The sequence below is a fragment of the Pygocentrus nattereri genome, chromosome 20 (assembly GCF_015220715.1).
Source record: "Pygocentrus nattereri isolate fPygNat1 chromosome 20, fPygNat1.pri, whole genome shotgun sequence".
Lineage (NCBI taxonomy): Eukaryota > Metazoa > Chordata > Actinopteri > Characiformes > Serrasalmidae > Pygocentrus > Pygocentrus nattereri.
The window spans coordinates 11,038,021-11,064,444 of NC_051230.1; the positions used below are offsets into that span (position 1 = coordinate 11,038,021).

At 38.6% G+C, this 26,424-nt stretch overlaps 1 protein-coding gene across 23 annotated transcripts in view; it reads right to left on the minus strand.

Annotated features, from left to right (window-relative positions):
- The window catches only part of cacna1ba (calcium channel, voltage-dependent, N type, alpha 1B subunit, a), a 169,758-nt gene that overhangs the window by 69,363 nt on the left and 73,971 nt on the right, over positions 1 to 26,424 (minus strand). For all 23 annotated transcript variants that reach the window (XM_017691225.2, XM_017691221.2, XM_037531401.1 and 20 more), the window contains exons 7-8: positions 17,752 to 17,855; positions 5,859 to 5,974 (exon numbers count right to left, since the gene is read on the minus strand). In XM_017691225.2, the coding sequence (XP_017546714.1) occupies positions 5,859 to 5,974; positions 17,752 to 17,855 (220 nt within the window). The remainder of the gene's footprint in view (positions 1 to 5,858; positions 5,975 to 17,751; positions 17,856 to 26,424) is intronic.

Genomic DNA, 26,424 nt, shown 5'->3' on the forward strand with positions numbered 1-26,424 from the left:
GCATTTAATGTCTCTAAAAGCTATGAAATGGTTATACATGAATCCTTGATGACACATTGTTTTATGATAGTTCTGAGATAAGATTTTGTCCTAAAACATATAGTTTAAATACATTTACCATATATATTTTAGATATGGTAAATACAGTACCCGAAGCAAGCTTATTTTTCCAGAGTTGACACATATAGGTTTACTGGTGGTTTTGGATGGTAAATAAAATGGCTATATTTGTGTTTTTCACTTCACAACCACTGGTTCCTTTCACCTCCACTGTAAAGAATCATTTCACATCAAATCACTCTGAATGACAGCTCTTAATTACTTTAATGACTGTATAATGTACAAATTTATAAAAGTGGAATGTCATAAAGTGTTATACTTTTAAAAAGTAGCTAAAAAAGTCTCTTAAAACCTTAATGTTTATTTTCTTAAGTATAATTTTAAAACCAAGTGGTATTCTTGAAAAAATGGGGCTCATTCAAGTTTTTTCTTAAATGTGTTTTTGAGAAAGTTCCTACAAAAAAGTGTACATCAGATTCATGACGTGTTTTCAAACGACAGAACTGTTCACACCTTTGTGCTCTTGAGTGTGTGTAGTTTCTGTTCTTACCTAAGAACAAATCCCAAATAAGAAAACATTGCTGAATTTCAGAATATTTGTAAAAACTGTGTAAGAAGAAATGACAAAAAACAAATGAGGCCCAGTGTTCTCAAATCTTATATTAACTTCATAACTGTCTCACATTTGTCTTAGACTGAAAGTGCTCACATAGTAAACCTCTAAAAGTGTGACTTTCAATAGGTTTCACAAAATATAATTGCTAAAATAGGCCAAGTAGGATTTTTCCTGTTGGGTATTACCTCCAGTATCAATTTGAGTTCTTGATTAGCATTTCTTTAATGTTTGTTTTTTTTCCTGTATTTTTTTCTCCTCAAGAAGAATAACCAGTTAATTCATATCATGTTTAATTTCAATAAAAAAATTGAAGAATTGAGAATGTCACTTCTTTGAGGAACTGCATTTACCTCTTTGGTTTTATGTTATTTTTTTTCTTAGGAAAGCTATGATGAATATGATAAGAGCTATCTGAAATGAGTTGCTCACTTTGGGACTTTTTGTTAGGTAAACTATGTGAACTCGCCACATATACCACAAGCAGTTTACTGGAATGTGTCTTCCCTCAAACTACCACATCAAGGGGAGATGGGGACAGAACTCCACAGAATAGAACTGATGGGCTGTTGAGAAACAATGACCATGAGGAAGCTCCATGCTGAGAAATGGCTAATTAACTCCTAGGCCGATGGTGAATTGAGCTTTTTTAGGCCATTTTTATCTGTGGCCTTGAGAACAGATCAACGTTGAAGAATGGAAAAAAGCTGCTTTATTTCCTCACCTAGGAGGGCTATAAAGACTTGAATCAACATGAACTGCAGTTTATCAAATTTATAGTATGTTCAAATGGTAACAAGGCCTTTAGACAATTCAACTTTTCATAGACGACTCAATAACAAGGAATATGTCTCACAACCTGTCAACCAGTAAAGCACGTACAGAGTCACATGCAGTTTCTAGGAGTGAATCATTGTAGTCAGAACCTGCCTTGAATACGTTTCGAGTAGGATTAGTTTTACATGACGAGGTGGGATAACATAATTATTAACAGTGTTTCTCTGAGATTTAAGTACAATTTAAATTCACTATGGCAGTCAATTTTATGGACTGCATGTTTCTGCATCAGCAAAGATTCTGGCAGATTTTACACAATATTAAACAAACTGTAGAAATAACCACAGGTTATATTAATCCCATGCAAATTGACAGGATTGTAAATATCCCATCATATCTTATGAAAAACTAGTTCTCACATATTTTTGACAAGTAGGTATATCTTGTACTCTCTGTGGCCCAAACCAAGTTTATATGTATTTTCTATCTCATATGCAGGACTGCAAATATTACAACATGTGAAATGACAGAAAGAAGTTGCAGCGATGTTTACTATTGGTTTTAAATTCCCAAATTAACAAGACCACCAATGACATTTTGCATTTACAGCTGGGTACATGGTTAGGGTAATCAAAATGACAATTAAATGCCTGGGCATTTAATGAACGTAGTGCAAGTGAAACTTTGTTGGTGTGAAAGCAGTGCATGTATCGAGTAGCCACTTCGAACTATGATAATTATACCAAGATTTCTTATCCTCTGCACATTGATCATAAAAATTACAGATGTCCTGTGGTAAAACTGCATTATCCAACGTCCCCATGTAAAACTAATACTGTCCAAATAGTACTTTGGACTGGTTTCCCACTCCCAAATCCCAACTACCAGAGAAAGAAACCTTCAGAAACAGAAACCTTCTAATCAGTGAAGTTGGCTATTTCATCCACATCTATTGCTAATAGGTGCACAATATTTAGCATACAGCCATGCAACCACCCACACAAACACAAACACTGCAATTAGAACAGATCATACTGAACACAGTGACTTTCAGTGTGGTACTGTCATGTCATCTTTCCAAAAACCAGTAACGTCAGTTCATCAAATGTCTGTCCTTTTTGAGCTGCCCTGGTCTCTAAGTGCTGTTATTGTGAAGTAAAAACCACCCAAAAGCAACAACAGCTCAATAAAAAGTAGGGATGCATAAACATTTACAGCAGTTGGCAGACAATTCTATCCAAAGCAACTTACAATTGAAAATTTTACGCTGGTAGAGCTGAGAGTCTTGCCCAAGGACTCTTATTGGTATAGCATTGGGTCCTTGCCTGAGCAGAGTATTGAACCCCAGTCTACAGCATAGTTGGTAGAGGTGTTACTCATTACACTATACCAACCTAAACCTACATAAGCATAAATACTGATACTGGCATGGAATGAGGTGAACGAGGCTCTTCTCACACAGAGAACTGTTTCTGCTGTTGTGGAACTGAACACAAAATCATTGGTCACTTTAAACATTCTGCCTTTGTATATTCCCACCAGGAATTCACTGTGAGGCACAGTGTGGTTAGTTTAGCTGCTGTAGGAAAACAGCTTTATTGGAAATTGAACATAGACAAAGCTGACTATAGATTCAGCTTGTCACTTAGCACATCAATCAGACCAAGCGTTTTGTACAATGTGAATATATCTGCATTATTTTATGTACAATTATATGTTTTGCTACTATAAAGCTGCAATTTACTTCAGGATGAAGGCATTTTATCTATCTATTTATTTATCTGTCTGTCTATCTATCTGTCAACATTAAAACCAATGACTGGAATTTACACCATTTGTCCAGCAAACTGAAGCACTATCAAACACAATGACTACCATTTAACTTCTCTAGTGCAAAGTCTGCTGCAAATATGACTAAAATATTGTATTATGCCCATATTATGTATCTGGCAATTCTCGGAGCAGGCCTTCATGAAAGAGACCTCAGTGCCAGTTGGCTGAAAGCAGAAGCCTTGGAGCACCTGTCGATAAAAACAAAAGGCCACTTGGTTGCCACAGAGCTTCCAGAGAGGGGAGGCACTGAGGCACAGAGGCCCAGACCTTTTGGAGCTGGGTTAGGAGCAGCTCCCCAGAACCAAGCTTTAACCTTTACGAGCACGACAGCATCAGTCCTACTCCTCTCAGCAAAATGACAGCACCTACACAGAAAGGCAGACCAGAGTCCAGGGCCAGGGAGAAATCACGTTTAAGAGCACTTATCTATAAAAATGGACAAACTACAGACAAAACCAAAGCTTCATGGTTACTACTGTTTTTAATTAGGAACCATACTTTTGTCCAATTTATAAAACAATTTGCTGTAAGGTGTAACAAACCCCATACGCAAATATATTTGAGATTACTAAACAAGTAGAAGTGGTTTAAGCCAAGTGCGTGATAATTTAGACAGGCAAATCCCTAATTACTTAGTAGGTCCAGTACAAAACTGTCTCTTTCAAAAGCAGCCAGAAACTTCCTTACACCACAGATAACGTTTTTTGATCTGTCAATATCACTCAAACTGAAATCAGCATTATACTAGTATGGCTCCAAGCACTATTACATACTGATAATTAGTGACATTTTGGCAGCCGATATATTATGTGCTCATAAATGAGAGTTATTGTATTGTTATACTATTTATTTATTTATAGGTGTCACACTGGAGAACAGGGCTGGAGCACCACACTACATTTCCATCCAAAAACTTTTGCAGAAAACATTCAAAAACCTGTCCAATGTGAAGAAAAAAAATACACTGCTCAAAAAAATAAAGGGAACACTCAAATAACACATCCTAGATCTGAATGAATTAAATATTCTCATTGAATACTTTGTTCTGTACAAAGCTGAATGTGCTGACAACAAATTCACACAAAAATCATCAATGGAAATCAAATGTATTAACCAATGGAGGCCTGGATTAGGAGTCACACACAAAATTAAAGTGGAAAAACACACTACATGCTGATCCAACTTTGATGTAATGTCCTTAAAACAAGTCAAAATGAGGCTCAGTATACCTATATGACCTCCCTACAATGCCTGGGCATGCTCCTGATGAGGTGGCGGATGGTCTCCTGAGGGATCTCCTCCCAGACTTGGACTAAGCATCCGCCAAGTCCTGGACAGTCTGTGGTGCAACGTGACGTTGGTGGATGGACCGAGACATGATGTTCCGAGATGTGCTCAATCAGATTTAGGTCTGGGGAACGGGCGGGCCAGTCCATAGCTTCAATGCTTTCATCTTGCAGGAACTGCTGACACACTCCAGCCACATTAGGTCTAGCATTGTCCTGCATTAGGAGGAACCCAAGGCCAATTGCACCAGCATATGGTCTCACAAGGGGTCTGGGGATCTCATCTCGGTACCTAATGGCAGTCAGGCTACCTCTGGCGAGCACATGGAGGGCTGTGCGGCCCTCCAAAGAAATGCCACCCCACACCATTACTGACCCACTGCCAAACTGGTCATGCTGAAGGATGTTGCAGGCAGCAGATCGCTGTCCACGGCATCTCCAGACTCTGTCACATCTGTCACATGTGCCCAGTGTGAACCTGCTTTCATCTGTGAAGAGCACAGGGCGCCAGTGGCGAATTTGCCAATCCTGGTGTTCTCTGGCAAATGCCAAGCATCCTGCACGGTGTTGGGCTGTGAGCACAACCCCCATCTGTGGACGTCGGGCCCTCATAGCAGAAAGGTACTGAGAAGTGGTCTGTGGTCCCCACCTGCAGAACCACTCCTTTATTGAGAGTGTCTTGCTAATTGCCAATAATTTCCACCTGTTGTCTATTCCATTTGCACAACAGCTGTGAAATTGATTGTCAATTAGTGTTGCTTCCTAAGTGGACAGTTTGATTTCACAGAAGTTTGATTTACTTGGAGTTATGTTGTGTTGTTTAAGTGTCCCCTTTATTTTTTTGAGCAGTGTAGATAAATAAATAGATAAAAAAGTAAAATCTGTTGCAACTTTATCAGTAGGTTATGGGGAGCCCAAGCCCAGAGGTATACAAGTTGCGACATATAGTAAAGATGGAAGCATGTCATTGATAAAAAAGAAGTTAGAAGTTAGGAGACATTAGGCCTGATTTTTGCAGGAAACTACACCATTTCATTCAGCATTTTTTAAGTGGGATGGAAACAAAAATCTAATTTATAATTTTATCAATAGTAATATATGCAGAAAGTCCATGGAAACATAGCTAATGACTGTTATTTGTGAAGCACACTACAGGCATATGGAAGAGAACAATAGCTCTCATCTTGTTATCAACTTAATAATCATCTATTGTATTGGCCCCAAAGTTCCATATTGGTGCATCCCTACAAGAGACATCACAGTGGGTAAAGTATGTTTGTGAGAAATACCTGCTTTACAGATCCACTCAAGGTATCCTGTGAGCTCTCTTTCAATCTGTTGCTGTCTGCGCAGCTTCAGAAACTCCTGCCTCTTCTCCACCCGCTCACGTTCCTTAGCAAACTCCCTGCACACACACAAAGACACACACAGTCATAAACACGCTATACTGTACAGGATCAACAACAGAATGATGCTACTGTGCGTATGGGTGCATGCATGTGTGTTTGTGTGTATATACCACCAGAGACATTATGACATAGGAGACTCTTCACTGGTTGAAAAATAAATGGAAAAGCTCATAACTCTCAATATGGCAGGGAAAGTCCTGCCTTTGAATAAAATCAACCAGTTGGCTTGCTGGTCAAGCTGCAGGCGGGAAAACATTTTCCCTTATTGCGGAAATATGTACAGGCACAATGGCTAGAACAAGCAACCATTCAGAGAAAAGCTAAAGAGAAAAAAAAGAGTCATTAATAATAGGATGATATCACTACAGGCCCCATGATATCACAATATGATGTTATTGCAATTTTTACAGTTCACAATATACTGTGAAGTAAACACAATATATCATATATATACAATATATTGTGATTTATTACCATAATTGTGTCACAATTGGCTCCTCCCAGTCCTATGTGCTTTTGTTTACCTTCTAGTCCTGTCTATGTGCTTTTGTTTTCATTGAGTTTTTCCCTGTCCTGCCCCCTTGTTTCTTGACTCCACCCTTCATTGTTCTCACCTGTGTTGTCCACCTGTATATTGTTAACCCTCGTGGTTTCCCTGCATTTAAGCCTTGTGTGTTGGCTGGACTTTGTTTGAAGTGTATTATATTGTTTGAATTGTTTGAAGTGTTTGATCTGCTTGGTATTTTTTATTCTGGCCTTTATTTGCCCCTAATAGATCTCACTTCTCTCAGTGTGTGCATCTGCCTGATCATCGTTCCCCCACTTTACAAACTGCAAATCATGCCTCCTTATCCTGGTGCGCTGCACTCTTGTTAATGAAGCAAACAGATGTGGGTAAATGTACATTTACAATTTTCTTTTTTTCCAATTTTAGTTCAGCTTCAGTCAGATTTAAGGGTGCATTAATAATTTCAAATTACTGTTAAGTTCAAGTTACTGTCAGTTACTGTTACTAATTACTGTTTGCCATGGGCAAATTCTAGTGTGAATTCAAAGCAAACACAGGTGAGTTGTGCCAAGAATAGACACTTATTATGAGTTTGTACTTTTATAAAGCTCTGTGTTGTGGCAAGAAACCAAAAACTGCTAGAAATCAATGCTTTTAAAATCAACAATAAACAACACTATAAAGTGGAGAGTTTATGGCGTACCTGTCTGAGGCACACAGAGAAGACTAAAACCAAAATGATGGATTATCTTCAAGAGCTATTTCACTGTATTCTTCTTGGGGTGCCTGGAGCTATTGTATTAATCTCTCCTAGCCTCTCTATCTCTCAAAACATATACTCTCTCTCTCACACTCTTCATTGCTTTCTCTCTCTCTCTCTCTCTCTCTCTCTCTCTCTTTCTCCCTCCCTCTCTCTCTCTCTCTCTCTCTTTCTCTCTCCCTCTCTCTCTCAAGATATTATTGCTGTCTATGAAACCTTTATGCTTTATAGGAAAAGCCCAAAAATCTGAACGCTTAGGTCCTCACTCTAATTCCACTTAATGCTTAGTCATAACCAATTCCACCTGTTAGATATCCCCTCAGTAGATGTTACCAAGTTGGTAGCAACTGTCTAATGATCTCTCTGGCTAGGATGGTCCTGCGCTCCCACCTATTACTCAGCATGGTTCTAGCCAATACAGACATCTGTTAGTTGACATAACAGAATTGTGAGGTAGCATTTTCTTCCAAGTGTGCTGAGCTGTCCAATGATGCTGCTTTATAGTCCAATCGAATGTGGCACTTTATGTGTCTTGGATGGAGGAACGTGCTAGCTTTTACTGTCCTAGTTCTGTAGCTTGGTGTGATAAAGGAAGACCTAATGTGTGCGTGGTATTGGCCACAACTTGATCAGGGAGCAATCTGAGAAAAACAGGTTGTCAAATATACATATAATCACATAATCTTGTAATCTCCATAGAAAAGAAAAAACAAAGAATGGGATGCTCTAAAGTATAATGGGATGCTCTGAATATAAAGCCCCCCAGGGTGGTGGAGCAGTGGAACTGTGTTATCTGGAGTTGAAGGGAAGTTTGTGATTCATTAATGGTCTTGTGGCTAAATGCAATCAAATTCTTGCAGCAATATTTCAAAATCTAGTACAAAGAATCCACAAATAGCAGAGGATGTATTACAGCAAAGGTGGTGCAAGGTCCTTGTTAATATTATATATTTTTTGGATGTGTTCTTGTGTTCTTTTGTGTTCATGTGCTGATGTTCAATAAAACTATACATTAAAACACAAAAAAGTAATATGAAAAATGAGCCATGAAGTAAAAAATGTGCACATATGTTCATCTCTGAGCATGATTTATAATCTTATTTCATAGTCTTTGGTATATTAAGCAATTCACACTCATTTCCATGTGGTTTAGCCCTTTACTGCCCTTTATGTATGAAGAAATAGTGACAGAACAAGAGATAAAAAGCTCCTCCATCGCAGCCACATGACCTGCCATCTGTATCAAGCCAATTAAAGGAGGAAGGGCTGCCACTGCTGCTGGGCAGGTGCACACGGTGAGCAGGGAGGGTCCACGGGCAGTTTGAAAACAAAGGAAAAGAGAAGACGCTGAAGGAGGCAGTGCAGGCTGAAAGAGAAAGGCTGTGTACTCCCCTGATAGAGTTATTGAGCTAGAGAACATGATCTTATTTATCTTTCCCTCCACCCACAGAGCTTCCCTCAGTTTCCATTAGCTCTAACCAGCCTTTTAGAGAGAGAGAGAGAGAGAGAGAGAGAGAGAGAGAGAGAGAGAAGAATAGAAGATAAGTGGGAGGAAGGAGAGAGAAGGAAAGAAACAAGACAGAGAAATATCCTTTTACCATGCCACAATATCCATGTTCATGAAAGGGAGAGAGTACAGACAGACAGAATACAGGAGAGCACAGACAAGACAGAAGAGAAAGAAGAAATAGAGAGATATAAAAATGGGAGAGAGAAAAGAGAGACAGTAAAGAGACAAAGATAAAAGAGACAAACTGAAAAACAAAGAAAAAGAAAGAAAGAAAGAAGAGAGACAGGGGGAGGGAGAGAGGGAGAGAGAGAGAGAGAGAGAGAGAGAGAAAGAGAGAAAGAGAGAGAGAGAGAGAGAGAGAGAGAGAGACAGAACCTTTTAGAAAAACAGTATAAGGGTTTCCCCCAGTCTGAATGATCTGCCTCCACAACTGTTGTGAGCTTCTCTCCGATTGGTGTTTCCGTCACACAGCAACAACAGCAACCCCATTCTCCCCTCCTCCACACCCCCTCCCATTCCTGCAATGCAGTGGCAGCGGGACTGTGACTGTGTGTGTATGTGAGAGAGTATGTGTGTGGGCTGGCAGAGAGGAATCCCTCACTTTAGTGATGTATGATACACAAACACACAACTGTATCTATTCACACACACATGCACTGAAAAAGCACATACACCAAAAAAAAACAAAAAAACACTGATAACCAACCAAACTCGAAGCTATGTACTTTTATCACTAAGCAGCTCCTTTCAGTATGACAACATAATCTCGAGACAAAAAGAGTGAGCGCTTAGCACACAGACCCACAGATATACATAGAAACAGGTGTGTGCACAGACATTTTGGGGAGGAGGGGGCTCAACAAACAACATGAACATACATTAGACTTAATTCACTTTGTCTTATTAAGACAGACAGTGTGCACTAATATTACTATCTATAGAGGGTTTGAACCCCAGTTGGTAGCATACAAAGCAATTTCAACTATTTTGCCATAACTCTATTTCAGAATGCCAAAGTGTATAGCATAAATCCATGTCTTACAATATCAAGAGCCTGGTGTGGCAAGTTAAACATCCTTACTTGCAGAGGTGGCATATTCAGATCCAGAAAGTAAAAATCCTCCCCAGGATTCTGCACCAACAGCCTGGCTCCTCTAGTTAGCTCAAAACAGCAGTAGAGCTTTCCAGGCAGTTAGAACAAAATCCAGCATTATGTATGCCAACATTATGTTTGGTTGTTCTTCAAAACAACCAAATTAGCCAGCATGACGCTTTCTTAAGACACATATCAGTAGGATGTCTAGCACTGTAGCAATGCAATCAAATTGGAGCTGACTCCAGAGGTGCTGCTACTGCACCACAGGGGGCACCCAAGAGCGATGAAGCTCAGTGGAGCTTAAACAGTGACTCTATTACTGAGCAAGGGGGATGCTAATACGGACACAGGCCGACAGTAGGACTGCAAAAAATGTTTATTTTGATAGTTGATTATTTATGTGAATTAATCAACTGATAATCAATAAATTGGCATAAATGAGGCCCTGTAAATGTGAAGAGCTGTAACAATAAAATGTTGAGCATTAAAATGTTCAGACTAACTGAGGTACTGTTCACCAAGATTTAACACCATGGAAAAAAAGAACATGGCAATAAGAAATAGCTAAAATAATAAATATGTAGATTAACCTCTGCTAGACCTTCAAATGGTTTACAAGAGAGGCCAAAAACATTCTTTACTTTTAGTGAAAGTTAACGTAAAAAGATTCTATCACAAGCAATTCTGGAATATTTCTATTCGACCAACATGTATTATGTATTCTATTGGAATAACATGTTCACACCATGTAAAAGGCAGCTGCTGGTTTTTGGTCAGTAGCGATATGTTGTATGTAAATACTTTATATTTAGAAAATGCTCCCAGAATGTATTTCTTTTTAACTTTAAGCCAAAATTGTTATTTTCTTTCACATCTGCTCACCTAGGTACTACAATATAAGTGACAATAACTGCTGCCCTCTTCAGGTTAAGTTGTTAACTCACTCTTGGTTGGATGTCATTTTGAAAATGTAACAGAAAAATCTGTCAAAGATTTTGTATTGTCAACATTCTCAATACAGTATCTAAGCTGCTTATCCTACTGGGTTGTGGGTGGTGCTGGAGTCTATCCCAGCGCCCATTGGAGGAAACACTCTGGACAGGTCACCAGTCCATCGCAGGGCAGACACACAGACATATACATTCAAACCTAGGAACATTTTAGCATGTTCAGTTGGCCTGACTGCATGTCTTTTTTACTGTGTTAGGAAACCCACAGAGACACAGGGAGAACATGCAAACTTCACATAGAAAGGACCCTGGTTCACCCAGCGAAGGAATCAAACACAGGCTCTTCTCGCAACAACCTGCCGCCCATGCCATGACCCTAGCTCGATTAAGAGGTTAAAGATAAGGAATGAATGGAATTAACATTGTTGAATAATTATATCATCCCTAGCCAAAAGTATATGAAATCATGTAGCTCCCACAGCTTTACTATGAAAATAAAAGCATCCTTTGCAAATTCATGTTTAACTGGTTCAGAAAAACTATTGTTTACAAACATCGTCATATGGACAATAAATATTGTTCAAACAGACACAGAGTGATCTAATCAGACCTATGCTTCCTACTGAGTCACACTGTCCATAGATTGGTATGATGAAGCGAGAGCCTTTCTCGCTTCTCTCTGTCTCTCCCTCACACTCCCCCTCTCTTCCCTCTGCATGTGGCCTTAGTCTGGCCTTTAGCTTTGAACACGGCACAGACAGCAGTGACCTCCCGGTGCCTGTGGCCAAGCACATACACATACAAACGTACATGCTGTGAGTGTAGAAAAAGAACAAAAAGCAGAAGATCAAACTGGAAAACTCCAAACACAGAGTACCTGAACTAAACAAATGCTGCAATAGTTGGACATGTATGTAGAGTAAATGAAACACTGGCTCTGTTTCAGTGTTCTCGAATAGTTGTTTTCTCCTGAGTCCTATATAAGCTACATATCAATCCAAAGGGCTAAAGAAGTTAAAAGCAACAGAACAACACAAGGAAGGTGATGTGACTTTGCCTCCAATGACTGAGGTTTGTAACAAAGCACACTTCTTTCTTTAAAGCAGATATCAAATAAGATTCATTAACATTGCTTTGTGATACATAGACATTACGAGTTCAAATTTTTGTGCAAAGTAGGAGTTTTTGGGTCAAATGGTGGTAAATATGAGAGTAAAAGAGCACTTACAAAATTTCTGGCCAATGTATAACTGCTCGCATGCATAATTTGGTGCACTTTAGCTGTTGCAGTGTAAATCTAACAGAATCATATGAAAAAGATACTGTCATAAAAACCCAGGTTCAGACTTTCTGTATTCATGCTGGACCCAAATTCAGCCCAAGAATTTACTGTCGGAGCCCAAACCGAACCGAACAAAATTCTTTCTGAGCTTGATATGACCATCATGTTTTAAGTCTGAAGATGTCCTGAGTACAAAAAAATTCTGCCCCAAAGTGACCCAAAGTGCACAAAATGCTACCAAGTTCTAAGCTTAAACTTAAAAGAGTAAACTTTGTACCAAATATGTCCTGGCTGACTACATTTTGGAAAAGTGCAAAGTGGATTTTTCAGTGAACCATTCTTTTAACATGCACATCCTACATCCTCCTGAACCTCTGCTCTCCAGCAGAGCCACCAATTCAGCCTCCGCCAAACCTTTCATCAGCTTGACTCGCTCAAACACTGCCAGCGCGGGTCTGTAGATACGCATTTCACACTTTGGAGAGACGAGGACAGAACGAGGCTGTATTCGTGACGCTGCCCACCACTACTAGACTTCAATACTGTACTGTAACACAGCCGTACTGCTACATATAATTCACTCTATATAAGACGCAATAAAAAGAAACCAGTAATTAGGATTGTGCATTCTGATTCATTTTGATATGATTGAACAGATATGCAGATACCCAGTAAACTGAAAGCTTTTTGGCTGATATTAACATATCCTAATGCACAAGCACTGGTAAACTGCTGCACTTGTCCTAGCATGCTAAAAAAAATCAGTAGCATTAACAAAAAGTAGGCAGTTCCTTTAAAAACACAACTAAAGGAAATCTATCGGGAACAATGGAGGTTGCCCTTTCAGATGAGGGTGAGGCATCAGTGATACTGTGATTGTGTTTATTTATAACAGTATCACATATTTTCTCATTGAAATTTGTTTAAATTAGATGAAATGGTAGTTGGATATTGTTAACAGTACATAACACTAGAGCTAACTGGTGTAGTGGTAAAATGTGATGACTCATTGTCATCTACAAAACTTTTTTCTTTTCAGTGGATGATATTAACTTGCTATGGGTTGTAGCCAACACTAGTTTAATTAGACTAGTTAGTGGTACAGGCACTCTGTCCGACACTTGGTAATGTGTTCATATTAAGGCACTCCCATTAAGGCACTGTAGTAATAAACTATAATATAGTATACATACTTGCAAATACAAGCAAAATTGTCACACTATACAGCCCTGTTAAAACCCAACCTACCTAACATTTTCAACAAACAATGAAAAGGTGCTAAAAGATGCGAGGAGGATTTAGTATGTGAGGAATGTATACGCCTCATGTTCAGAGCGCAATCTCATATATAGGAACAGTTCTGCGTTTCACACACCAATTTTTCTCTCACCACGTACAGGCATGGCCTGTTTTCACACATGTCCTGGCTCTCGCACTATCTCTCTCTCCACATACATCCATGCTTTTGTGTCACTATTTGCAGGCACTGTAACAAACACCCACATGAGCTGTGTCTTATGAGACTCGGTCTCATCAGCACCAGAGCAGAAACCGTTGTTTTATGGAAATAGTCTCCGTGGAGTGGCCCATCTTTGAGAGCCGCTCTTTCACCTTGAGTTCCAAAAGCTGCTCCAAATGAGTGGATTTCACAGCAAGAGACAAGAGGAGACAGTTAACTTGACTTGAAGGACAACTGACAGAAAGAAGGTGAGAGAAAAGAGAGAGAGAGAGAGAGAGAGAGAGAGAGAGAGACCATGTGGGACTAACAGAGTGCACAGAGAAAAAGTGCATCTGCATTTTGTGCAGTCGTTAAGGTTGCAAAGAGAAGTGTCAGGATGTGTGTGTGTGTGTACGTGTGTGTGTGTGTGTGCAGCAGAGAGAGGCAGACACAGATGGAGCGTGAAGAGAAAAAGAGAGAGAGCGATCTGTTCTCAAACCCTCTGAGGACCCACCAACTCCACTCTATAACCACCAGCCTGGGAATAACAGACATTCACCAGAGATAGAGAGAGAGAGAGAGAGAGAGAGAGAGAGAGAGAGAGAGAGAGAAGAGAAGTGTAAAGAAGAGAAAGCTTAATAAATAAAGTTCTTTCCCACCTAAACAGTTTACAGGGCAGAACCTTATAATTATAATTTGTGAAATAATAACAGTCAATAAGTGCATATTGTGGTTGTGTGGTTGCATCTCAGCATATTCAATGCAGCATCTTCTCACACATGCACATTTGAACCTGAGATCTCAAACAGTGTCATTGCATTTGTAAATGTTCTACTAGCATTTTTACAGCTTGTCTAGGGTATAGAACATATGGGGTGAAAAGTTGCATAAATATGATAAATATATTTAATTACAAAGAGTGGTTGTTGCTGTGATATGGGCCTATTAATCTCATTATTAATCCAGCCCATTTTAAAAGTTTAACATTTTTGCTAAAGTTTTGTAAACACTCCACATCAGCCTTGTGATTGTGATTGGTGAAGGTTCTTCTTAAATATGCTTACCCAAAATTAAGACTAGCTTACACTAAAACAGTGTAAATATGACAAAATATTCCAGTTATTTAATGGACAATGGAATGTTATTCACTGGATGTATATATTGTGCCCACAAGAGGACGATTACTCATATAAGAATGAAAGAAAGAAAGAAAGGAAGAAAGAAAGAAAGAAAGAAAGAAAGAAAGAAAGAAAGAAAGAAAGAAACAAAGAAAGAAACAAAGAAAGAAAGGATCAATGAAGAATAAGAAGAAAGAGCATGAAACAGAAAAAGAATAAAAAAGAAAAAAGAAAGAATATCATATCACACAGAGAGAGAGAGAGAGAGACAGAGACAGAGAAAGAGAGAGAGAGAGAAAGAACAAGAGACAGTAGAGAGACAGAGAACGAAAGAATTACAAAATAGAAAAAAATAGGAAAGAGTGAGAAATGCCTACACTATAAGAGCAAGTGAGAGAGAGAGAGAGAGAGAGAGAGAGACAAGAACAGCCAAGATACTGAGAAAGAAAGAAATAAAGAAGGAGAAAAAAGAAAGAAATTGAGAGATGCTTGTGTAGTAACACCATAATAAGAGAGAGAGAGAGAGAGAGAGAGAAGGGGGGGGGCGGGAACAGAGAAAAACCTGTTGTGCCAAACACAGGGCTTTGAAGGCTCCCCAAAGGCTGAAAACAGAGTAACAAATGTTTTGTGCCACACTGACACCAGAGGACTGAGCAGAGGAGCTGTTTGGTGAAAGAGTGCTGAAAATTAGATTTGCTTTCCGAGAAGTCATAAATTCAGCTCCCCTAGTAGCTACAGAACCACAGAGCACTCATCCAGCAAGCCTCCATTAAACCAGGGCGTGTGTGCAGTGAGAAACAAAAAACAAGGGGGGGAGGAGAGGATGGACGCAAGGCTAGCGAGAGAGAGAGAGAGAGAGAGAGAGAGAGAGAGAGAGAGAGAGAGAGAGAGCTGAGATTGAGCATATGCACATACATGTCTGTGTGTTGTTCCTCCATGACATAACAGTCACATCACAACTTATGGAGGACAAATCTAATTGTAACTAACAGTGCATTGGCATAATACAGCTGCCTAATCACATTTCCATCCAGTTCTTACTGCACTTAACACATAACTGCACTGTATATGCATAGGCTACAGGTAAACAGATCTTTAAATCTATAAACTGCAATGTCCTCTATAACATTTCTAACACTCTAATAGAAAGCTCTTCCCAATCCAACCCAACAGAAAACTGTTCAATCACATTAGCTGCATTCTCTAAATCCTTTTTTAAATTAATGTTATTTGTCTGTCTCCACTGTGAGTTCTATGCTGCATCCTAATGTCACACGGCGGCTCCAAACTGTCTAAATGTAAACGTGTGGCCAAACTTGACCACGTATGACAGAACCAGCTGCAAAAAGATTGAAATGTACTTACACGGCAGCAGAAGATGAACTGAGCCTATATTCATAAAGTGCCACAGAGTAGAAGCATTTATTATAATGATCTTACTGAGGAGCAGATTGTAGGTGTGGTTTCCACACTTACCATCTACTTTATTATAAACACTTACCTTATCGTTACCCAACTGTAGCCCATCTGTTTTCAAGCACAATTTGTCAGCCACCCTATCCTATCATCAGACCACAAAGTGTAAAAAAAGTGATGTGATACTTAAAAAGAAAGTAATGAGGCTACAGTGAAGATTAGGCTATATTTAGAATAACAAAGTTAAATATCAGAATGTAAGGCGCTTATTATTGTTCTGTTAACTTACTGATGTTCAATAAACTCAAAATGTTAAGGTAGCCCAGTTACCTACTTTTTTAAGAAAATTTCATGTAGGTTTCAAAACAGCACAATTCAATCATTGAGATGGGAATAAAGTTTCTCAGAGTGGTTTGATTGTACTAAATCAGACTAATGGAAATTAGCATTGTCGTTGAGGTGGTACTTTGAGCAAAAAGTACTTATAATATGAAGATTTTTGCATTACACAGTATTATATGTTCATTATTATATGACAAAAGTTGCAATATACAATGACTTCTTGTCCTCATTCAGCAATCCATGGTTGCTTGGCAACAATCACATACTCTGATTCTTAATAACTGAAAAGTGCGAAGTTATATTTTATATTTTATGTTGTCCACTTATTCAAGTAATCATGTATAAAACAGGTGTGGTAAATAGTTAAACCAGGTTGTGTGTGTGCTTATGGTTGGAGAGGTCCGTCCTGTATTTTTCTAACGGTCCCTTACACTAAAGTGAGCACAGGGTGATACCATGTGTTGAAGCTTCAGTAAAATTTGTAATGTTTAATTTGGCCATGAAACTGTAATTAATCTAGTGAGAAACACCAGAATTGCGAAGACGTTTGTGGCCTCTCAGCTTTTCCTTCTTCTCTAAAGCCTTTTGGGGACAATTGAACTCGTTTTGCCTGATGAGCAACGTTATACTTGTATTTTTGTTTTTCAGTCTGAAACCTGATGCTGTGGTGTGAGGATGTCAATGTACAGAGGCGGCTTTTTGTACAAGCAGAATATCTGCCTGCGGCATAAAGCATGTTAAACCAGCACAGCTGCGTTTCTAGAATAATCTCATCTATGTCAGGTACAATATTAGGATCCTGGTAGGATATCACATTAGCCAACATTTCAAAGCTCAGTTATGTTTACATGTAGTGACACTGTTGTTGTGGTTTCAATAAATAAACAAGGTTTTATTTTTCTTAAACTGTTTTCTCAAACTGGTAACTTGATTACTGCTACCTGGCACAGGTCTGAATAGCCATTTCATTTACTTATTTACCTAAACGTGTCTTCTGAGTTTTTTTGGTCCTTGGTTTTGACTGATTATTGACGTTTATGGCCTGAACTAAAGGATCTAACTCTAATAGTCATATGTTTCACCACTGTCAGAAAATGACCATTAAGGAAGGACTGGAGGGTGGACCTGAAAGGTAGGAGTATCTAATAAAATGGCCCATAGCCTATATACCAACAGAAACAATATTTTATCCTATTAAAAACTTTTTTCAGTGTAAAAAGAGTGGTTCTCAATTCGCACTCCCGTAGAGATCACCTAAAAAGCCCATCATAAGCTAAACCATTGACCATAAAAAATAAGGTAAGAGTCCAATTTAGCTAGTGTTTTTGGGTGTCTGCTGCAGATCACACTCACCCTGACAGCACACCCAGAACCAGGTTCAGCATGAAGAAGGAGCCGATGATGATGAGGGGGATGAAATACAGCCAGTTCCAGGTGTTTCCAGAGGCGTCATTGGCCTGCAGGAGAGAGAAAATAAACATTAAAACATATGATCACTTAGTGGCAATCAAATGTCAGCGTTCGTCCCGCTTCACTGTTCACCATCACTCAATAATAGTGATGATCTCTTTAGCACTTCTTACGATAGCAGCTCCGGCAGCAAGCGACTCCGCTAATTGTTTTCCAGCGCAATGCTATGGCCTGTTTCAGATCAAACTGATGAGAGGGGAATGATGGCCATAACTCTGGGTGGATAATCTTCTCAGGCTTGCCAGAAACGCTGATAAATGGCCTGTCTGCCTCTCTCCCTCTTCCTCACTCACTCTTTCCTTCTTGTCTGTATATGCAGCACTGAGGAGATCACTCCTCAAGTCATCAGAGCACAGAGAACTCATCTGTATTCTGGTACCATCATCACTTGAATTTATGAAAAGGCACATATAACATGTTTTTCTCTGATGTTGTATTTGAAAGCTTGACATAGTATGCAAACATTTGTACAGTTTCATATTCAATTCACTCCCCAATCCATATATTAAAACTAAAGGTTTTTCCACTGCATAAAATACCAAAACCTTTCACAATATAAACCTAGAACTGTACGTTTTCCACTGATCATCACTTAATATTTTTGTTGATAAAGATTGGTACAAACTATCATGGTACTTGAGGATGTGCTCCCTATTTGGTATCTTGCAGAATTATTTATGAAATTCTTACTTTGTAAAGTTTTTACTAAGACGGATGGATAATGGATAGATAGACAGACAGACAGACAGACAGATAAAAAGAACATAATAAAATGCACTTTTTTATCATGTAGTGCAAGAGAAACTCCTCTTAAACAGCATGAGGTATTAGAACAGCTGTTGTTACACATTTTATTGCAGATAATACAAGCAACATAACAAGTAATAAATAAGTAAACAGTTCCTCTATTTAGATAAAGACTCAAGTACTGTAATAGTATAGAGCAAGTTATTTATTAGTAGTGTCACTAAAGTGACATTTAGTTAGAAAGCTAACATTAACATTGTTAGCATTTATGCTAGCCTCCATAAAATGTATTTTCACACTCATCAGGGAAAACATGTAAATATATATTGTTCAGCATTAATGGTGTCTTCACAGTGCCTAGTCATCTATGTCACCTATGCCATGTGCACTAATGCACGCCTATACCATCACAAATTCTGGCTTTTGAGCTGTTTACTTATAACACGCTGAATGGTCTTTAGCCCACACGTCCACGATTTCCAAAAAGAATTTCAAATGTTGATTCATCAGATTACAGGACATTTTTCAACTTCCCCTCAGTCCATTTTAAATTAGTTTAAATGAGGCCCAGAAAAGGTGGCAGTGTTTCTAGATCCTGTTTATATACAGTTTCTTCTTTGCATTTTAGATTTTTAGCGTGCATTTGTGGATGCAGCAACTAACTGTTTTCAGAAGTGTTTCTGACCCCAAGCAGTGCCGACTGAGGGCCCAAAGTTCACAGCCAGAAAATACTGGTTTTTGGCTTTGTCCCTTGCAAACAGAGATTTCTCCACATTCTCTGAATCTTTTATTGATATTATGTACTGTAGGTGATGAAACCCCCATGTTCTCTGCTATTTTACATTACATGATAATGCTTAGTGGTGAGCTTGGCCTTCAGTTTGGGCCATAAATATTAAAATCCCTTTATCGTGCTGCTAATTTCTGTTAGCACCCATATGGAATTCGGTTACATATTTTAGATCTTGTATAAAGCAGTGTTACAGTGACTGTTTCATTAAAGATGGCATATTTTTCCTTTTCTAACTACTGACTGAAACACATTGGTCAGGCTAACACTCGTACTCGCAGTCATTGTAGGACTAAAGTGATGTGTTTTCAAAACTGGTTCTCCGCCTGAAATCAAAACATAACTGGTTGATTCACTTAATAATTAGGTTAGTGGTTAATCTGATGAGTTAGGCCTTCAATGCGGCTCCTAAAGTCTTAGCCAGTGGGAGAACTCACTTGGGTACATCAACATAAATACTACAAAGAAAAAAATCTGATTGCATCATTTTATTGAGGCATTTTAAGATTTTAACATATATATATAATGTGCAAAAGTCTTAGGCACCCAAGACACATTTTCAAAATCTATTTATTTATGTGTTAATGTGCTAAGGAAACTGTTAAAATTTAATAAACAAAATGTATAGAATATTAATTAATAATGATTTTATATATATATATATATATATATATATATATATGTGTGTGTGTGTGTGTGTGTGTGTGTGTGTGTGTGTTCGTGTATATATATATATATATATATATATATATATATATATATATATATATATAATATATATATATATATGTCACAAAAACAAATATAATTATGTATACTATACTATTCAGCTTACTGCCAGGTTTGTCCATCCATTCACAATGAAGTTATAACGAGTGTTTCGGCCCTGACTATTTGAAATGCAAATCAGAACAGAATAATTGAACATATAGTTATATGCAAAAGTTTAGGAACCACTGGCCTAATTACATATTTTGTTAAACGGTATATCAGTCTTAAAGACACAGTAGAAACAGCTGTCAACTTCTAAAGAATAAAGAGGGTGAAAAATCATAATGTAAAATGAATAATAACTGATTATTCATAACTGATGAAAAAACAAGCAAATGTCACAAGTAATATACTGCAGCATAGAAATATAACAGAAAAAAAAACATTACATTAATGCAGAAAAAAATCCAATGATTTAAGCCTTGCAAATTTTAGCTGGTGGCTGATTTTGTGGAGCATCTGCATCTTGTGCAGAATAGCGAGGGGCCTTTGGACGCTGCTGAATCAGCAGACATAAACACGATACCACGCAGCATTTCCAACATCCTCCCCCTTCCCCTCAATCCTCTTGTTTCTATGGTAACCAGTCCACAGCACCACCCCCTCCCCAAACCCTTCCTGTTGTCACTTTATCTACACTCATGTGCATTTCTTCTCAAATTGCATTTCTGACACAAAAGAGTTACTGCAGTAAGAGCTAAAGTAGACTGCTGCATCTCTCTCTTAATATGCCAACAGATCAGAGCAAATTTGTGTATATTTTATGAATTTATTTTCATTTACTACTGCTCAGTCTAACTCACTTGCCATTTCCTGCATCTGAATTAGAGGCGACCAGTCAATCATACATTGTAGGGGACAACAGGAACATTTTAACAATAGATTGAATTAGAAAGTCTGAAAGCAAAGCAATGTCTATGAAAACAGTTCTGTGCCTAACTATCACAAAGACCACTTGAATTAAATTGAGAGTGTAATCAATCAAAATAAAAAAGCCTCCTAAGAGGTTTTTTTTGTTTTTGCCTGTTCTCATCAAAATATTTCAATTTTATGTGATGAGGCAGAGCAAACCATTTCCAGTCTAATCCAACCATGGCAGTAGAAAAGTGACAGAGAAGCACATTTTATGCAGCCTCAGATACAGGGACAAGGTAAAATATTGAACCAGTCAAAGCCTCTGCAGTGCATGGAGATCAGCAAAAGCTGGTTGCCTTCACCTGTAACTCAACGTACAGATCTAATGAGTGCAATTAAAGGAGAAAAATGTTTTTGCAGTGTTGACTCTCTGAGCACCAGGCTCAAAAACTGCTCTCCTGCACGTGCTGTCGTCGGACCCCCAGGCCCCTCGTTTACTTCTGCTCTCATGGGTGTCATGGAGCTTTAAGAAGTGCTGAGTGCAGACCTCAGCTCTTGCACTCCTGAGCCCCAGATTAGTCATCGATACATGGAAGTCTCTCCTGCTTCCACTGCGAGAGCAAGTTTCTGTAGCCCTTAAACCTCTGGCATGCTGTTTAATTATTTATCTTAAAGAGTCAAACTCATGGAAAAACTCATTACTTTTTTAGACAAAACAGGTGTAAACTAACAGTGTAAAACCCAACATTTGGGCACTAAGCTGTGAAAATAGCCTATTTTGAATTTACTATCACAAAATATATACACACCCACCTATTCAGCCTAAAGTAGTGTTGTGTTTTGATATTAAGAGTCATATGAAGTATTTAAATATATATATATATATATATATATATATATATATATATATATATATATATATAAGTATTTTAGCCTGGACTTCTTTTTCACAAGGTACAGTACAGGGAAGCCAATTGGAACAGAGCTCATTTACATATATCAACATACAGTAGCAAAACCAGTCTACATAACTCTAAAGGATAAAAAGGAAAATAGGTTGGAATATGGTTACATAAAAATGAATTATGACTGAATACATGAACCCAAACAAATGTCATAAGTCGAACACAATTTAGCCCCATGTTTCAGCATGGACTGCCTTTTGAATGAGGAGCGATACAGGACAGTCAATCAGAAGAGAGGTCATTTACATATATCAGTCTGAAAGGCACATAAAAATTCAAGGGATAAACAAAGGTGGAACAATAACCATGTAAAAATGTTTTTGGTAGATAAAATGTCAACAAATGTCAAAAGTTATCAAATAAAATATGCAAAATGTAAGATCTGGGCTTTGAAGAACTATTATGTACTCTAAATTACTCAGTAACTATGAAACTACAGTGTAAGTTAATGTAGTAATTAGAGTGAGGACTGAAGTATGGGCCCAGGTACAGGCCTAAAGATTCAAAGAGTTAAAAGACTGACAAAAGACTTATAGAAATGCCAAATTAGCACAGAGAAACAGTTTTCGTTAACAAAATCAAATTATTTCTTATTTTGATAAACCACTATGAAAATTATTACTTTCAGAAAGCAAGATATCACCAAAATTTTAATATGCAGAGCACACAAATACAGTAAATTTGCAAATTTGTATTATCCACATTCTGGACACTTACACTAGATCAAGCAATGTTAAATCTACTCCTGAGCACTGTGAGTCATTGAGGGAGACACTCATGACAAGGATCATCTTGACTTGCAATATAACACCCACATACCTGTTAGAAGGTTAGAAACACACAGTTGAATTTCCCTTCATTATGAATCTCAGACATAGATGTCAATGAGATAAAACTAAGCCCTCAAGCTGGAGAGTCACTGACTAGCGTGCCACTTCTATGGTCATGTATGTACAACATCTCTCAGAATAAAAAATACTGAGTTCAGTTATTTGCCTTATTGTTAAAAAGAATTATGCTTACAGGACGGGCAGCATTTCGTCTGACACAAGCACACTATATATAAATGTCTCCGCTTTTTTAGAATGAGTTTATGTAAACGTTCTTAGATGTGCCACTCACTCTTGAAGCCATACAGTCCATATATGAAAAAGAAGCTGTAAAACCAGTCTATTTTAATTCAATGTTTTTGTGGTGTCACAAAAAACAACACATTTACACATATCCACCTATTCCACAGTTCAGGTCATGCTAAAATAATCCTTGAAAGGATAAGTTATAAGGAGCGCATGACCGCTTTCGAAATTAATTACAATACAGGGCAGCCAATCAGCCAACCAAACGTAGGTGGAAAGCTGACCATCACACCTACATGAGTCTTCTGGAAAGACTTTCCACAAGAATTTGGAGTTAGTTTATAGGAATTCATTCCCCATCACAACAGCATTTGTGAGGTCAGGCATTGGTGTTGGACAAGAAGGCCAGGATCAGAATCAGCAATCCATTTCCATTTCCAAAGCATTTAATGGAGTTAAGGTCAGCAATCTGTGTAGGTCACTGGAGTTCTGCCACATCAAACTCATCAAACCATTTCTTTATGGACCTTGCTTTATGCACAGGGGCACAGTCATGTTGGAATAGGAAAGGGCATTCTCCAAAGTGATCTCACAAAGTTGGAAGCATTTAACTGTCTACAATGTCTTTGTACGCTGTAGCATTAACATTGCTCTTCATTGTAAATAAAAGGAGAGCCCAAATCCTGAAAAACAGCCCCAGACCATTATCTCTCCTTCACCAAACTTTACTATTGGTACTATGCATTCCAGTATGTAGCATTCTCCAAGCATCCACAAACCTAGACCTGTCCATCAGACTGCCAGATAGCCAGATGAGATTCCTCAGAGAACATTTTTACACTGCTCCAAAGTCCAATAGCAATGCACTTTACATCACTCCAGCCGACACTTGGCACTACGGATAGTGAACTTTTATGCAGCTGCTTGTCCACAGGAGCCCCATTTCATGAAGCTCCTGATCCACAGGTCTTGTGAGCAGGTGGTTCTCCCTGATGCTTTCAATTCACAATATTACCAGTAATAACAGCAGGATGAATCTAGCAGGGCAGATATTTCATTGAGTGACCCTTTATTAGTCTCACAACGGGGAAATTTCACCTCCACATTTAAGCCATCTGTGAAGTGAAACATTACATACACACTAGTGAGCACACACACACACTAGGGGGCAGTGGGCACACTTGTCCAGAATGGTGGGCAGCCCAATCCACAACGCCTTGGGAGCAGTGGGGGGTTAGGTGCCTTGCTCAAGGACACCTCAGACATGCTCTCTGGGAATCGAACCGGTAACCTTCTGGTCACAGGGCCAGTTTCCTAACCTCCAGCCCACCACTGCTCCATGCAAAGGCAGCATCCTATGACAGTTCCTGAGTTCTTCACTATAACCCATTCTACTGCCAGTGTTTGTCTATTAAGATTGCATGGCTGTGTGCTTGATACTGCTGCTGGAGTTTTTAAACACCTCAATGTCACTGCTGGACTGAGAATAGTCCACCAACCAAACATAACCAGCCAACAGCGTCCTGTGGGCAGTGTCCTCTGACCACTGATGAAGGACTAGAGTATGACCTACACAAACTGAGCAGCAGCAGATGAGCTATTGTCTTTGACTTTACATCTACAAGGTGGACTGACAGGTAGCAGTGTCTAATAGAGTGGACAGTGAGTGGACACAGTGTTTAAAAACTCCACCAGCACTGCTGTGTCTGATCCACTCATTCCAGGACAATACATACTAACACACCACCACCACATCAGTATAACTGCAGTGCTGACAATGATCCACCACCCAAATAGTACCTGCTCTGTGAGGGTCCATGGGGATCCTGACCAATGAAGAACAGGGTAAAAGGGGATAACAAATTATGCAGAGAAACAGATGGACTACAGTCTGTAATTGTAAAACTACAAAGTGCATCTATATAGTAAGTGGAGCTGATAAAGTGGACAACGAGCGTAGGAAGGAGGTGGTCATAATGTTACGCCAGATCAGTGTATAACATATTGCTGCTGTTGGAAGAAAACCTCGTATCTCCAGTTTTTACGTTTTTCAGTTTTTGACATAATTTGAAAATGCCTGTTGTCTTTTACATTAGGTGTAAATTTCATGATGAATGGATGAAAAAATACAGCCCAAAATGACTTGGAAAGACGTCTGGTTCCATTGACTTACATTAAAATTAAAGCAGGTTTTTTCCTTCTCCTGTAAAGTTACTATTTTGGAGATACGAGGTTTTCTTCCAACAACAGCAATATGCTATATAACACACAGCATATCTGAAACTGGACTGTATGAATGGGCAAAGCCATTGAAATAGTCTGCAGGAAATGGATTTAGTGTTAAAAGCTGGGAGATTGAGACTCAATGGAATAGCACTGAAATGATCCCTTACCTATTTTCTGACCTCTAGTAGTACAGCTATATAAACAGTTCACCTGTGTTTGCTGTCTCCGTTCTGCATGAGAGGAAACTGAGACCTGAGAAGAGGCCATTTACAGAAACTCTCTCCAATTCTTCTCTCCCTACCCATTCTCTCTTTCTCTCCCTGAGTGTGTTTGGGTCTGTGCTCACAAAAAATCAATGAGCAAAGCCAGAAATAAAGCCTAGAAGAGAGACACTGAGATCAGCACTGAGCCTGTTTTCAAACAGTCATTGTGAGCTTCTGCTGCTTCTACATGTCTCCAGATGATTGAGCCACTCTACTATCCAGACATATAGATTTAATTAATTCCTAACAATATGGTTTACTGTGCTATTGAACATGCAACACAGAATCTGAACAGAAATAGCAATAAAGCCAGTCATATTTGCTGAAAGTGACTTTAGCTTTGTTTTGCTATTAATATTTTAGTGCCATTGCGTAACTCTGGTCATCATCTGCTTTCCATTTATGCCTATTATCATCCATTAACATTGATCCCTGAGACAGCGTCTTTATTGTTTTATTAAGGTTGCTGACTAGGTTTGAGGTTTGAGATTCATCTGAAGCAGGAGTGTAGTTTGGAGAGGTGGGGGTTGGCGGGGGCGACATTGATTTCTGACCATTACAAAAAATTTCTGATGTAAAATTCTAAAACTTGGTCATGGGCAATGCCATGCTCTTACTTTGTGGAAAACAAAGTAAAATGTAAAACCTGTGACAAAAACATTGGCTTACAATCAAGTAACACTACTATTGCCAAAATATTGACCCACCTGAAGGAGTTTATGGAGGAGAACTAAAGACACCTTAAGCCATATTCGAGCTGGTTTAGTCTTATCAAGGGAGGTGCTATACATTACAACTGATTACAAAGAAATCAGTGATTTTAATCCAATATGAATCTGCAGTGTCTGCTAAGTAATAAACCT